Source organism: Acanthochromis polyacanthus, chromosome 1, assembly GCF_021347895.1.
Source record: "Acanthochromis polyacanthus isolate Apoly-LR-REF ecotype Palm Island chromosome 1, KAUST_Apoly_ChrSc, whole genome shotgun sequence".
NCBI classification, from domain to species: Eukaryota; Metazoa; Chordata; class Actinopteri; family Pomacentridae; genus Acanthochromis; species Acanthochromis polyacanthus.
The window spans coordinates 30,554,756-30,569,484 of NC_067113.1; the positions used below are offsets into that span (position 1 = coordinate 30,554,756).

Consider the following 14,729-nt stretch of genomic DNA (forward strand, 5'->3'; position numbering starts at 1 on the left):
ATTTTTGGTAATTTTAAAAAAAAATGAGATGTGTAAAATTAGGCGATTCTTCATGAAAGATCAAGATTCACAGCTTTGATTTGGTTAATTTTTCTGAAAAAAAAAAACAGGTTTTACATTAATGACAGATGAAAATCAGATAGTTTCTTCTGTATTTAGAGTTTTTTGCTGATAAATTGTGTAATTTTGGTTCATATGTTCATGAAATAAAAATGCCTCGATGATAATCTTTAAAAAAAAAAGTGTAGATATTTATATTTTACTCCAAGATGCTAAAAATAATAATGTTTATTCTTCTTTATTCCTGTATCCTTATATTTATCCTGTGTTTATTTGTTTTTTGAGGCAATATGGGGATTGATTGAGAGAGTTTGTGTAAAAAGACAGAAAATATTCACATTTAAGAATCTGGAATCACAGAATTTATTGCAAAAAAAATCAAAATGTAGATTATTTTAACTGTTCACAGTGAATCTATTAACTGTTGCGGCTCTAAAATGTATGTTTCGTGTTTGTATTCAGTATCTTAGACAATCATTTGTGTTTTATATTTATTATTTTGCTCAGATGGAAATGAGTTTGTAGCTAAATCTGATAAAAATGAGTCTTGTTTCCTCCGTTCCTGACAAATACATAAAAAGCCTAAAATGAAAACATAAATGCGTCCCATGAGGCGTCATTATGAACAGGCTGACACTGATATTACTAAAGCACGAAGGCTTTATTTGTGTAATTTGTAAATACATCCTGATTTGTAGCACCGACACCAGTCATGTTTTTATTCATTTTTATGAGACGCATAATGAATAAATAATGAAAAACTTAATAAAATGAAGAAAATTGGAGCTTTGGACATTATTCTATGCAAACATTTCATCAGAAAAGACTTTTTATTGCTTTTTCGGTGCAGCATATTTAAAGTGGCATCCTGAATGAAGCCGGTCTCTCTGGTAAAAGCTGCTGCTTAATCGTCTTTTAAATGCTTCTAGCTGCTTTCAGCAATTCGGCTTATTGTGTTTATGACTCTCTGGTGTCTCTTCCTGTTGTTTTATGACGACCTCCTCTGCAGAAATACAGGTTGAATAAAAAAATAAACGTTTAGTCGGCTGCAGGTTTAAAGGAGCTCTGACTGATGCATTTTTACAGCAATGAAAAAAAAATAAGAAAGCCCAAAAACCTTCTAAAATCCACAAAAACGGCACAGCTATTTCTAATTCCAGTCCGAGAAGACTCATCAAACCAAACGGATCTACAAACAGGGACCAGTGGAAGACTCTGAGCTTTAAACTAGAGCTAACAGGACCCCAGTGAGCAGCAGAGATTCAGGTTTTTAAGAACATTTTCAGGTTTTCAGTTCATTTAGCACAAAGACTCCAGAAAGGTTTTTTAAAAAAAGACAGTTTGAAGGCTCACATTCAACACAAATGCAACCTATTCAGAGAAACTTACATCTGATTGTGGAATTTTTTTACAAAAAAATGAGCTAAAAAGCATAAAGACGCTACACAGAATTATTGTACGTTTTTAAAAGTAATTTTTTCAAACAATAATTATCATTGTTGTTTTTATTATTATTATTATTATTACAGATTTCTCCAGTTTTATTAAAGTGCAAAAACTAATAGTAAAAAGATTTGACAAAATGAAAATAAATGATATTCACTGATGGGGCATTAGCATTTTTATTTTTTATTTTTTATTTATTATCATGACGATAATAATAATGACAATTATAATAGTTTTAGGGGTTTTTTAAGTCAAAAATATGAAATAGTAGCTTATTATTCAACAATGTTTAAATGTAAAATTACACTATTTATTTTACTGTAATTAAATCAGAAAAATTCCCATATTTTTTCAGATATTTTTCATTTTATTTAACAGGTAAAATACGCATATTAAGAATTGAAAAATGATAAATAGTTTCTCCAGTTTGTTAAATTGCAGATGCTCTCTCATAAAATCACAAAAAAAATATAATTTTAAAATATACATAGAAAAATCAGGCCAAACATTGCAAACTATTTTTAAAAATCTAAATTTTTCACCTGATTTTGTCTCTAATTCATTCTTTTTTTTCTGTTTCTGATCTTCACCGCTATTTAGAAAACGGTGATTTTTTAAATTTATTTAAACAAATTTCCCCTATTTTGTTTAATTACAGATATGTCACTGTATCACAGGAAAAAAAACCCATAATTTTCATGTTCACTGTTTAATAAAAAGCAAATTAAACTAGACAGTAGTTGTGTCCACGTAAATAATCTAAAAATAATCTGTTCTTTCATCATCTGACTGTAGAACTGCAGTTTTATTTTATTTTTATTCACTAAATGTAATTATTTTACACATATTTGGTAATATTTTCAGTGGTTCTAGTTACAGTTTTTGAATGTTACAGCACTGGATTATTTTTTAGAGATTTTTCTGGCAGATTTGAACTTTTTTTTTTCACATTTCTTGCTGGTGTGAAAGCTTCTGTGTTTACGTGGATCACAGGTTAAATCCAACAGGTTTCTCCTGACTTTAAATCGTTCTATTTACATCAACAGACCTCATTTTTACCTCATTTTTAGCTGCTATTTATTATTATAAATAGATGCAAGATTACATTCTTTTCAGAAAAATTATGAATATTTCTTTACAGATTTTACCTGTTTTGTTTAATTACAGATAATTCATTTTATCACAGAGAAAAACATCATAATTTTCATGTTTACACATAAATAATCTAGACTTTTACAAACAATAATCCGTTCTCTTCCAATCTGACTGTAGAATTGCAGTTTTATTTTATTTAAATTCACTAAAAATATAATTATTTTACAGATATTTTCCATCATTTTCAATATTACTTGTTACAATTTTTTGCAAAGTTACAGCATTAGATTTTTTTTTCTTTTAGATATTTTTCACATTTCTTGTTGGTGTGAAAGCTTCTGTGTTTACGTGGATCACAGGTTAAATCCAACAGGTTTCTAATGACTTTAAATCATCCTATTTATATCTCTGAAACACCTCTCAGTCTGTCACACTCTCCATCACGGCTCTAAATCCTCCTGCAGCTCGTCAGATTAGCGTCTGATCCGTCGGTGGAGACAGACGGACAGGTGAGGCTCACCTGTAGTGTCGGGTGTCTCTGATGGCTCGTTCTCCGCCCAGCCGGTCGCTCTCCTGCAGGTTGAAGGCGTGTTCTCTGTACGGATCATCGCCCGGCTTCAGCTGCTTGGCCGACAGATACGACTTCTCATCGAAGCTGCCGAGCTGCTGGTTCTGGTTCTGCTCGGAGCGAGGAGGCTGGGTCACCTGCAGGACGGAACAAAAGAGCAAATTAATGCGAATAAAGGCGATTTACTGACGTTTCTGTCCATCGTTCGTACACATAAAAGTCAAAACACAGCAGAACGAGCTGTTTTTAGTGTCAACATTCCCACATTTTTATCAAGAAACCAAATCTAGAACCTCAGTGAGACGATTAAACGCCGCAGACAACATCCTTTAGAAAGAGGATGTGTTGTTTAAAAGGAATTAAAACTGCAAATAAAACAACATAATAAACAGAAAATAACAGAAAAGGTGCCGACAGCTCATTACCAGACTGTTTCCCTTAATTATCAGTGTGTTCACAGGACATTTTCTGTATTTTATTAGTTTAAAATAAATTAAAATAAAAATATCATTGTGCATCTTTAGTGAAAAACTACATTTTCAATATTTTTAATATTATTTCAGATTTTTAAAACATTTATTGGTGCAGCTATTGTTTAAAAAACAGGACATTTTCTGTATTTTATTGGTTTAAAATAAATTAAAATAAAAAACATATCATTGTGCATCTTTAGTGAAACACTACATTTTCAATATTTTTAATATTATTTCACATTTTAAAAAAAATATTGGTGCAGCTATAGTAAAAAAAAGGACATTTTCTGTATTTTGTTAGATTAAAATAAATTAAAATGAACATATATTCTTTATATTCTTTCCAAATTAAAGCTGTGTCTGCATTTATAAAACAGAACATTAAAAACAAAATGTTTCATTTTTTCAGTTGTGCATCTTCAGTGAAAAAAATTCACTGAAAAAATTCATTGCTGAATTCATTGAAAAAATTTCCAATATTTTTATTATTATTTCATATTTTAAATAATTGATCGGTGCAGCTATTTAAAAATAAACAGGACATTTTCTATAAATTATGTACCAACAACAACAGACTCTATAGTAAAATCAATTATTTAGTATTTTGTGTGTATTTTAACGGTGTAGCTACCTTCAGTGAAAAACAAGATGCTTTTTTAAAATGTTTTAACAGTGAAGTGAAACAAAACAGGACATTTTCTGTAAATTAATCACATACCAAGAATAACAGATTATTGTAAAACAAAACAAAAAGCATTAATTTTCTGTTTTTATGATTGGTTTTATCTATTGAAAAAATAAAAATCATCATTTTCTTACGTATTTAATGGTAAATACATAATAATAATTTTTTTTAAATTGTGTATCTGTGGTGGAAAACAGAACATTTTCAGTGTTTTAATGGTGAAAAAAAGGACATTCTGTGTAGTTTAACCCTGTAAGACCCAAATACAGAAAAAAAGAGAAAAAATAAACAAAAAATGATACATATTAACCAAAAAATATAGAAAAAATAGCAAAAATAAGACATAAATAATAATAAAAAATGCAAATATGAAAGAAAATTAACAAAAAATAAAATAAAACTAAAAAATCTAAACAATAACAACAATATATAAACCCAAACATAGAAGAAAAAATATACATATAAATAAAAATAATAGAAAATGATACAAAAAATAAAACTGATGACGTGTTTCTGTAACGGTGGGTTTTATGGGGTTAACAGTGCTGCTATAGCTTTAAAAACAGGACACTTTCTATAAATGAGCAGTAATGTTTAGCATCAAACATTACCAATCACTGATCAGCATTTCAGTTTTCTAATTAAATTAATAAACTCACTGATAGACGAACAATAAACTGCATCTATGTTCCACAAAATATTTGCTAATTTCTCTCACGGTCTGTTACTGGGATCAGTTTGAAGTTCAGTAACTGAACATTTCAACATGTGGAGAGAAGAATCATTAATAAACTACATTTATGTGAACGCTGGACCTCCTCTAATGTGCTGCTTTAATCTCCTGCTTCCTCTAACGGTGTGATTTAATCGTATTCCGTTTAAGGGTGACTTTGGAACATCTGTCCAGGGAGATGAAATGAAAAACAGCCTCTCAGCAAACGGTGGCCGCTTATTAATGCCTTCCCACTTTTAATTCAGTTTGAAGAGGCGCCTCAGCCACAATGATTAAAATGTAAATGCTATTTTCTTATTGGGGTCAGCGTGTCACATCACATCAGAGCACAGAGTCTATAAATCCTCGGTAATTAATGGATTTTACCCACAAGGAGCTTCAGCAGAGGCCAAAGCAGCCGATGAATACATAAAGCAGAGGCTCTACTAAGGCAGGAAACAGGCAGAGGTTCTGTTTTAAAGGTCGCTGAGGTTTAGAAGAAGCTGCTGACGAGGTTCAGGTGAGAACGACCTCGTTTTCTTTGTCCCCAGAGGATCGACTCGACCCTGAAGGTCTGCAGCTTCACGCAGAAACAGGATGCAGAGAAGAAACGCGACGACAGAAGGACGAGACGGAGGGGAAAGTAACGGGAGATCAGACATTTATAAAGAAATAAAACCAGAAAATAAGAGGTGAAGAGGCAGCTCATTACCTCAGAGACTTAAAAAACTGTCACATTTTATATTAATTACAAGTGAATGAATGAATAGAGACAAATACTATAAATAATAAACAAATAAACACATAAAATAATAGCTAAAGTGGCAGCTCATTACTTCAGACTTAAAAACTGTAAATTTTATGTTTAAAAAAATATTAAAGTGCGTCCACATGAACAAACAAACAGCTAAAAATAAATAAGAAATTTTCTATAATTTGGTGGTCAACCAACAGTAAAAAAAAAAGAAATTAAAGATTATTCTATAATAAAAACAAACGAAAGAAAAACAATTTCTATTGGTGTATCTATTGAGAAAAAATTCAACACTATTTAATAGTATATCTATAATTTATTTAACAGTTTTCTAAAGGGGGCATTTGTAGCCTCTGTAGTGACTAATTTCACTTATTTAGGGGTAAATCTACGGCATAAAAACTGCCAATGTTGAATAAAACATTTGCAGAAAACGTCTGTTTTTAATGAAATATCTGCAGTGGAAACCCTGACATGTTCTGTTATTTTAATAGTAAATCTTTAAGAATAAAAAATGGGCCTTTGCTATTGTCTAATGGTGAAAAACAGAGCATGATGTGCAGTTTAACAGTGTAGCTTTAGCTTTAAAAAAGGGCATTTTCTATAAATGAACGCTGATGTTTGGCATCAAATAATCAGTGAAAACTTACAGCGTCTCAAACTCACAAACAAGAACAACTCAGACGTCTGCGAAGCCAAAATTAATCTGATTTTGAAGGTAAACAACAGCAGCGTTTCCATTATGAGCCTCTAAATCACCTCTGCAGCTCTAAATTTATCACCTCCGTCGATTTAAGCAGATTTATCTCCAGTGATAGAAGAAGAAGAAAAAAAACAGAAAATGAGTTCCTCTGTGAAACACGGAAACAAAGGAGCTCTGACCTCTTTCTAAGATCGCTAATCCTCAAGTATCATCGTGCAGAAATAATAAAAAGCTGCAAAAAGAAAAAGGTACTCTGAGGATAATGAGACAAAAATAACAGACGGCACTTCAGGGCTGGAACCGCTGAATTAAAGATGAACTTCGTCTGGATGGAAGACGAACTCGTCTGCTGCTGCTGCTTCAGCTAACATCAGATCATCACTTTACTCTTATTTATGATGCGTTTAAATGTCATCCAGGCCAGAAACTCACCAGAAAACCTCTTTATTTCCTCCAAAAACACATTTTTTCTAATTAACAAGAGCAGATTACAGATTTATATGCTCTATACGTCTGTTTATATTGTTAAGTTTTCCTATTTTAACCTTTTGTTGTTTAAGAAAACCACAAATATAACTCAATATGGCACAAATATACATATAAAAAGACTGTTATTCTTCACACTGGGAGGTTTAATCGCTACAAACTCATGATAATGGAGCTGAATTTCACTTAAACCTGCAAAACTTTACATTTAAATCATTCAGTTTTCAAAGATACTGAATGTTTTCAAGAGTTTTTTTGCACTGAAAATGGGCGTAAATGGATTTTTTAAGGGTTGGCACTAGTTATTAGAATTAAACAAGACGGATAACTGATATTTGGAGCCAATGTTTGCAGCACAAAATTTAAATCTAATTTAGATCTCCAAAATGGAATAGAAACGAGGATAATTAGTATTTGTGTTTTATATTGTTGCAACAGCTCAAAATAGTTTGGTTTTAATTCAAATTGACAAGACAACTAGCTGCATCAGAGCCAAAGTAGCACATTTTTTATTAAGTTAACCGATTAGGAATTGGTTTTAGATCATAACAAACCCAATAATTGGAAAAATGCTGGATATTTAAGCCAACAAAGAGCTAGGTTAGTATTTAGCCCACACCTCCTGACAGAAAACCTCTTTTTTCTGTTATGCAAACTGAACTAACAGACAGAATAACAAATAAAGATAAAGATTTATAGTTTCAAGGCAAATAAGAGATCAAAGTCTGACTCAAAAATTCCTCTCTGGCTATTCATTAAACCCCTAAAAATTAAAAAAAAAAAATCTCAAAGTTACAAATCCAAAACTTTTTTTTACGTATGAAACCCCGACAGCCTGAATCTGTGTTTCTGAGTCAGTGTTTTCAAAGCAGAAAATTGGTGTAAATGGATTTTTTCAGGGTTGGTACTGATTGTAATTATTAAACAAGATCGATAATGACATTCGGAGCCAACGTTTGCACAAAAAAAATGATTAAAGGCCAAAAACGGATGAAAGGCTGAACTAGAGATGAGTCTGAACTCATCTCAAAATCACAAATATCGAAGTTATTTCCATTTAAATGATCCATTCCTGCCCTGAAATAGCTTAGATGTAACTTTACTTTCCCTTCGCTGCAGCTCTGCACACCAGCTCACCTACAACTCTGCTCAAACACTCAACACACAACAAAATTTGGAGTAACATGTGGTTGAACTGGAAACTGGAACTGTTACAGGAAGTCCCGCCCAAAGCGTTAACGGGATTTGTTCTTTAGGTTTGAGTTGTTCTTGATTTGTTCCATACGAATCCCTGCAAGTCTGTGTTTTTGAATCTGTATTGTTGAACTTTTCCACCTAAAAACTGCAGTTTTAAGGCAGAACATTGGTGTAAATGGATTTTTTCATGGTTGGTACTGATTACTAGTAATAAATAAGAACAATAAGTGATATTTGGAGCCAACATTTGCACAAAAAAATAGATTCAAGGCAAAGAAAAGATTGAAGTCCGGCCTAAAGGATCCTCTCTGGTTATTGATTAAACCCCTAAAAACCTAAAAACTCATCTCAAAGTCACAAATCCAGACGTTTTTCCCATTAAAATGATCCATTCTTGTCTTAAAACAGCTTAGATGTAAGTTTATGTTCCATTTGCTGCAGCTCTGCACACCAGCTCACCAACAACTCTGCACAACATAAAACACAAACAGAAAAGCCAGGACTTGTTCTTGATTTGTTCCGTACGAAACCCTGGAAGTCTGAATCTGTATTTTCGAGCTTTTCCACCTAAAAACTGCATTTTCAAGGCAGAAAAATACTGATCCTTGGTGTTTACTTCTTATCTGCTCACGCTAAATCCTCCAACATTTGAAAAATCACCATCTGGACGCGCTAACGAGGTTAAAAAAACTTGATTTTCAGCAGAAAGAAAAGCTTAAAGGTCCTTAAAAACACATTTTCTCCTCTCATTTGTAAGGAGTCCTGCCAAACACATGAGAGATGATCTACATTCACTGTTCAGCTGGAAAACACTGACCTCATGTCTTTCTTTGGACTCATTTGACGACATCTCTGCCAAAGACAATCACACTTAAACACACTGATGAAGCAGATTAGCTGCAGAGTTCTGGAGGCAAACTCTTCATAAACAACGGGCTGTCGCACTTTTTGCAGCGAATGAAACCGAGTTTTCCAAACAGAACAGCAGAACCGGAGCTCTGTAAGCTCACAACATCTCTGAGTTGTGTTTGTAACGGAACATGCAGTTAATCTGAGCTCGATCGTTAACAACACATTTAACATCAAGCGTTTATATGGTCACATGTCAGGACGGGAAACTGTTGTCGAGCCAGTCAGAATAAAAACACTCTAATGGGCAAGTCTGGGAACCGATGGGAGTCAAATTAAAGATTAAAAATGCGAGAAGATTAGACCAAAAATGAGGCAGTAAGGGCTGAGTGATCTGAGAAGCTGCTGGTTACCGAAAGCGTTAAAATCTGAAGAATAATGTCGAGAAACTGCAGAAATAGAATCACTGCTGAGAGAGAACAAGAAGGAAAAACCTCCACAGACGACGTCATCAGCGAATGAAAGGCTGCTAATGAAGACTTAAATAGTTAAAGAGAAAGAAAAGAAGAGGAGGGAGGGAAAGGAGAAGCGTGGGACTAAATGATAAGAAAGAAAGAAAGAAAGAAAGAAAGAAAGAAAGAAAGAAAGAAAGAAAGAAAGGAGACGAGATAGAAGGCTAAAAATGAGGAAATGGAGACAGAAATGAATGAAGGGAGGGATGGAAAAGACCAAAAGTGAAAAGGAAGGAAGAGAAGAAATAATGGAGATGTATGAAGGGAAAGAAAGAATTTAGCAAATGAAAAAGACCAGATAAAAACAAAAGGAAAGAGGGAAAGAAAACGGTAAAAAAAAGAACAGAGGGACGACAGAAAGAACAAAACAAATGTAAGAAGAGCAGGAAAGAAAGAAAGAAAGAAAGAAAGAAAGAAAGATTGAGGAAGGAATGCTAAAATGGATGGATGGATGGACAGATAAGAAAACAGCAACAAGAAACAAGAAGAGACAAGGTAGAACTAAAAGGAAAGAAAGAAAAAAGAAGGAAAGAAAGAAAAGCAAAAAGAAAGACAGAAAGAGGGAAAGGATGAAAGAAACGAGAACGAAACAAGAATGAAAGAAAGATAGAAAGACTGGAAGAAATAAAAGCAGAAAAGAGAAAAAATGAAAGAAAGAAAAGCAAACCAGAGAAAGAATGAACAAGAAAGAAGAGAAAAAAGAACAACAGAAAGAAAGAAAGAAAGAAAGAAAGAAAGAAAGAAAGAAAGCAAAAGAGAAGGAATGACAGAAAAACACAAACAAAAGAGGAAGAGTGACAGAAAGAAATAAAGAAAACATTGAAAGAAAGACGTGGAAAAAGAAAGAGAGAAAGAAAGAAGAGGAAAAAAGAGTAACAGAAAGAAAGAAAACAAGAGAGAAAGAAAGAAAGAACAGCTTCTTCTTCTTCTCTCTCAGCTTTCTAGCTCAAACTGCAGCTGATCGTTTTCTGTTGGAGGTCGTCGACCTGCTTACAGAAAGTCCAAAGATCCTCCTGATCTCAGACCAGCTCACAGTTCACCTCCAACCACTGATTCATAGATCTGAAGCAGCTTCTTCTTCTCTTCCTGCTGAAGCATCGAAGCCACAACATGAATTATTAAATTATTAAACCTGAGAAACAGCCTCTAATCATTCTCTGCTGCAGAACTTCAGACTCACTACTGCTGCAGGAAAAGAAAACAAACACAGGAGATAACTGGATCTATTCACTGATCTGTGGGTCTTAGAGGGGCAGATTCAGTCTCTGAGCACGCTTTGGGTGATAAAATCGTCCTTTTTTTACCAGAAAATAATTTCCTTTAAGGTAGTTTCATTCTCATTTGTGGCTCTAAAGCTACAGCTAGTTTAAATCTGATTAATTTCTACTAAAAACATGATTATTTAATCATCAAAAAAGGCAAAAACCGAAATGTCCTCCTTCTGCAGAAACCACCGCTAAGACAAACTGATAAAATTCATCCAGTAGTGGTCTGAGATTGTGTGGAAATGCTTCTTTTAGGTAAAATTTGCCAGCTTAGATAAGAAAAACTGTGCAGGAATTAATGCATTTTAAGCGATAGGCTTTGAATCTTTTAACACTTTTGCTCAACCTGCACACGTTTTATAATCTGAGCTGTCAAAGTCTGCAGAAGAACGGCTCAGATTTTGGCTTTTAGGTGTTAAAATGATCACATTTTTAGCAGAAATGAATGGTTTTGAAGTAGTTTCATTCTCATTTGTGTCTCTAAAGCTGCAGGTTTTGTATCTTTTTACATTTAATGCCACCTGCACAGGTTTTCTAGGGGGAAAAAAACATGATTTCTACCCTTTTGGTGATAAAATAATCAGGTAGAAATGAATGAAATTTAAGATACTTTAACTGTGTCTGTTTACACTTAATGCAACCCGCAGAAGTTTTCTAGGGAAAAAATTAGATTTTTTTTGCCTTTGGTAATTAAATAATCACGTTTTTAGCAGGAATTAATGTATTTTAAGCTACAGATTTTGCACCTTTTTTACACTTAATGCAACAATCAACTTGCACACGTTTTATAATCTGAGCTGTCAGAGTCTGCAGAAGGAGAGCAGCGTAGTTTTTGCCCTTTAGTTGGTCAAATAATCATGTTTTTAGAGGAAATTCAAGCTCCAGGTCTTGAATCTATCCCCCCTGCTCTGGTTCTCTAACCTGACCCGGTAAACTCCCAGTAGATCCAGATCACACCAGCCTCCCCTACAGAGCTCAGAGCTTCACCCTGCAGGATGTGTCTGAACCGGGCCTCTAATGACTATCTAGAGGTGGAGATCCTCCACTGACTCCCTGGAGGTGGAGGTCCCTCTAATGTCTCTCCTCTCGGGAGAACCAGGACTTTTCCACCTCTCACGCGCGCAAAACGGTTTAGGAGGCACGCAGCGCGCTGGACTTAGGGAAAGCCTCTTACAGGGAGCTGGAGGTTCCACACAAAGAGAGAGAGCCGGACGGAGGCTCCCAGCTGTGCACCTCCACCTCCTCCATCAACATGCAGCACACACTCTCCTGCAGCCCGTCCCTCCCCTCCGGCGCACACTCACTATGAGCGGGATGGTCCTGTCGTCCCGGTGGATGATCTCCAGCCGCCCGGGCACCGCTGCCTTCTGCCCGTGGCCCCTGCGGGTCTGCGCCGCCGCCGCCGCCGACGACGACGACGACGCGGCGGCAGACTGGGGCTTGCTGTCCTGCCACAGGTAATAAAACGTCCCCAGGATCCAGGCGACGGTCAGAATGGCGATGGCGTTGGCCCGTATCCTGCGCATGGTGAGCCCATACGGAGGGCTCCGGAGGCGAGCTGGGTGTCCGGGCTGTGCGTCGCTGCAGACGGCGGCAGAAGGTGCAGCTTCCTCCTCCTCCGCCCCGCCGGTGCTGGTTGAAGGCGCAGCGCAGTGAACGCAGCCGCTCCGCGTCGCTCTCTGCTGGGATTTGCGCACTGACGGAGCCGCGGTCCTAGCGCCGAGTCATAGCAGCATCCAGCCCGAGGAGGAGGAGGAGGAGGAGGAGGAGGAGGAGGAGGAGGAAGATGTCCAACCTGCATCCAGCCGCTCAGCTGCGCGTTCATGAGCGGATCTGAGGAGGGGAGGGGAAATATGCGGCTCGCGTCTCCGTTTCTGCTCCTTTCAATCCACTTTTTATTCCCCCCCCCACCCCCCACCCACCCCGAGAGGAAATCTGCGGTTGGTTTTAATCACAGGAACATCACCTCTTTCCCTTTAAAAGCCAGAGCCCTTCCCCTCTCTGGATCTTCTTTATGGAGCTTTAATAGCAGAGCTGGAGAGTAACGGAGTACTTTTACTAGAGTACTGAACAGGTCTCATTTGCATAATTTCAACATTTTTTTAATGTTTGGTCTTTATGATTTAGTAAATTAATGGATTTTTAGCAGGTATCATCATTAAACAATACAAAGAGCAGAGCTGGAGAGTAATTGAGTACTTTTACTCAAGTACTCCAATGGTTTAATTTGCATAATTGTACAAATTTGTTCATGTGAGAATTTGGTTTGTGGGATATTTTATTCTGAGTATTAGTAAATTAATGGATTTCTAGCAGATCATTCATAAAAATAAACTAAGACTGGAGCTGGAGAGTAACTGAGTACTTTTACTCAAGTATTGAACAGGTTTAAGGTGCTTTTATCTGTTTTACAATTTTTTTTAAGGTAAGAATTAGGTTTGTAGGATTTTTCATTCCAAGTATTAGACATTCTAAAAAATTTCCAGCAGGTATCCTCATTAAACAGGATATAAAGAGCAGAGCGAGAGAGTAACTAAGTACTTTTACTGTAATTTCTTGTTACTTTACAGATTATTATTTATTAATATCTCTAACCTTTTTTTTTAATCAGGAGGAATCCCACTGAGATTAACAACCTTTTGTGCAAGGGAGTTTTGGCCAGCAACCATTATTATTATTATATTAATATTAGAATTATTGTTAGATATTATGTTATTTTTCATAATTTGGCAGCTGTTATTGAAAAGAAAAGCCATCACATCATCACAATAAATATAAATATAAATACACTGAATGGATTAATCAGCAATAACTTTGAAGAAAGACATTGACTGAACATTTGTGCTTATTTTCAATATTAAATTGACAAAAACAGCAGTTCACAACTGGCACGTTTGGTTATCAGGGTCATTTTCACAATTTAAATCATTTTGACATTTTATCATTGATTTCATGTTCAATCCTGCAGAAAAACCGAACATACAGGGCAGCGAATGAACACTTTTTGTCAGTTTTTAATACAATATTTTAATCCCATAACAACTTAGACCAGAAAACATTTATAAAATGTCATCCACAGCATCTCTGTGAAACCTTAAGGTGCATTTTTTTCAGTTTGCTGTGATATAAAGCAAAGAAAAGCAGCAGTTTCTCACATTAGAAGAGTTAAAACCAGCTATTTTTAGCTCCTTTCTTTGAGAAAATCCATAATTTATCATTTCTGACAATCAGTTAATCGATTATTTGAAGCAGCAGTTAAACACAATTGTATTCAGGTGAATATTTGACGATGATATGTGTGATTTTGTGGTTTTTAATTGATCGGTTCATTCAAATTATTCTATAAAAACTCTGTTTCTCATTGATTTGTGGTGATATTCAACAATGCAGACAGTTTTTTTATAGTTTTTTATATGGATGTTTATGTTTTTTTGGGTCTGACAGTGTTAATAGCGATTATTTCTTCTTTATTAAAGGAGTTTAAATGGAAACCTGGCTGAATAAAAACCATAAAGCATCAGGACACACTGCAGGGAAATAAGAAAATATGTTAATTTAAACGAACCGACCGGAATCTAAATGGAATCTGCACATTTACCGCAACGTATTTATCCTCCCTGTATAAGAAGACTCATTATTCTGCCAATGCATTTTAAATTATGCATTTAAATTAAGGGCCTGCAGCGCGCACACACACACACACACACACACACACACACACACACACACACACACACACCTGAACTGATCAAGACTTCACATGAATATTCAGCAGCTCTCCAGTTAATTCTGGATTTGCACAGATGACCTCCACGACGAACACATCAGAAAAAAAAAAGACAAATAAAAGAATCTGACTGCATTAGAGTGAGTGGACGCCTCTCCAAAATCCATAACCGCCTCTAAACGGCTGCACACACCAGC

The 14,729-nt window shown here is 35.3% G+C and overlaps 1 protein-coding gene across 1 annotated transcript in view; it reads right to left on the reverse strand.

Moving 5' to 3' along the window:
• The window catches only part of galnt16 (UDP-N-acetyl-alpha-D-galactosamine:polypeptide N-acetylgalactosaminyltransferase 16), a 58,071-nt gene extending 45,564 nt beyond the window's left edge, over window positions 1-12,507 (reverse strand). The window contains exons 1-2 of the mRNA XM_051949077.1: window positions 12,110-12,507; window positions 3,122-3,306 (exon numbers count right to left, since the gene is read on the reverse strand). Of these exons, the coding sequence (XP_051805037.1) occupies window positions 3,122-3,306; window positions 12,110-12,331 (407 nt within the window). The 5' untranslated portion in view covers window positions 12,332-12,507. The remainder of the gene's footprint in view (window positions 1-3,121; window positions 3,307-12,109) is intronic.
• Between the last annotated feature and the right edge of the window lie 2,222 nt (window positions 12,508-14,729).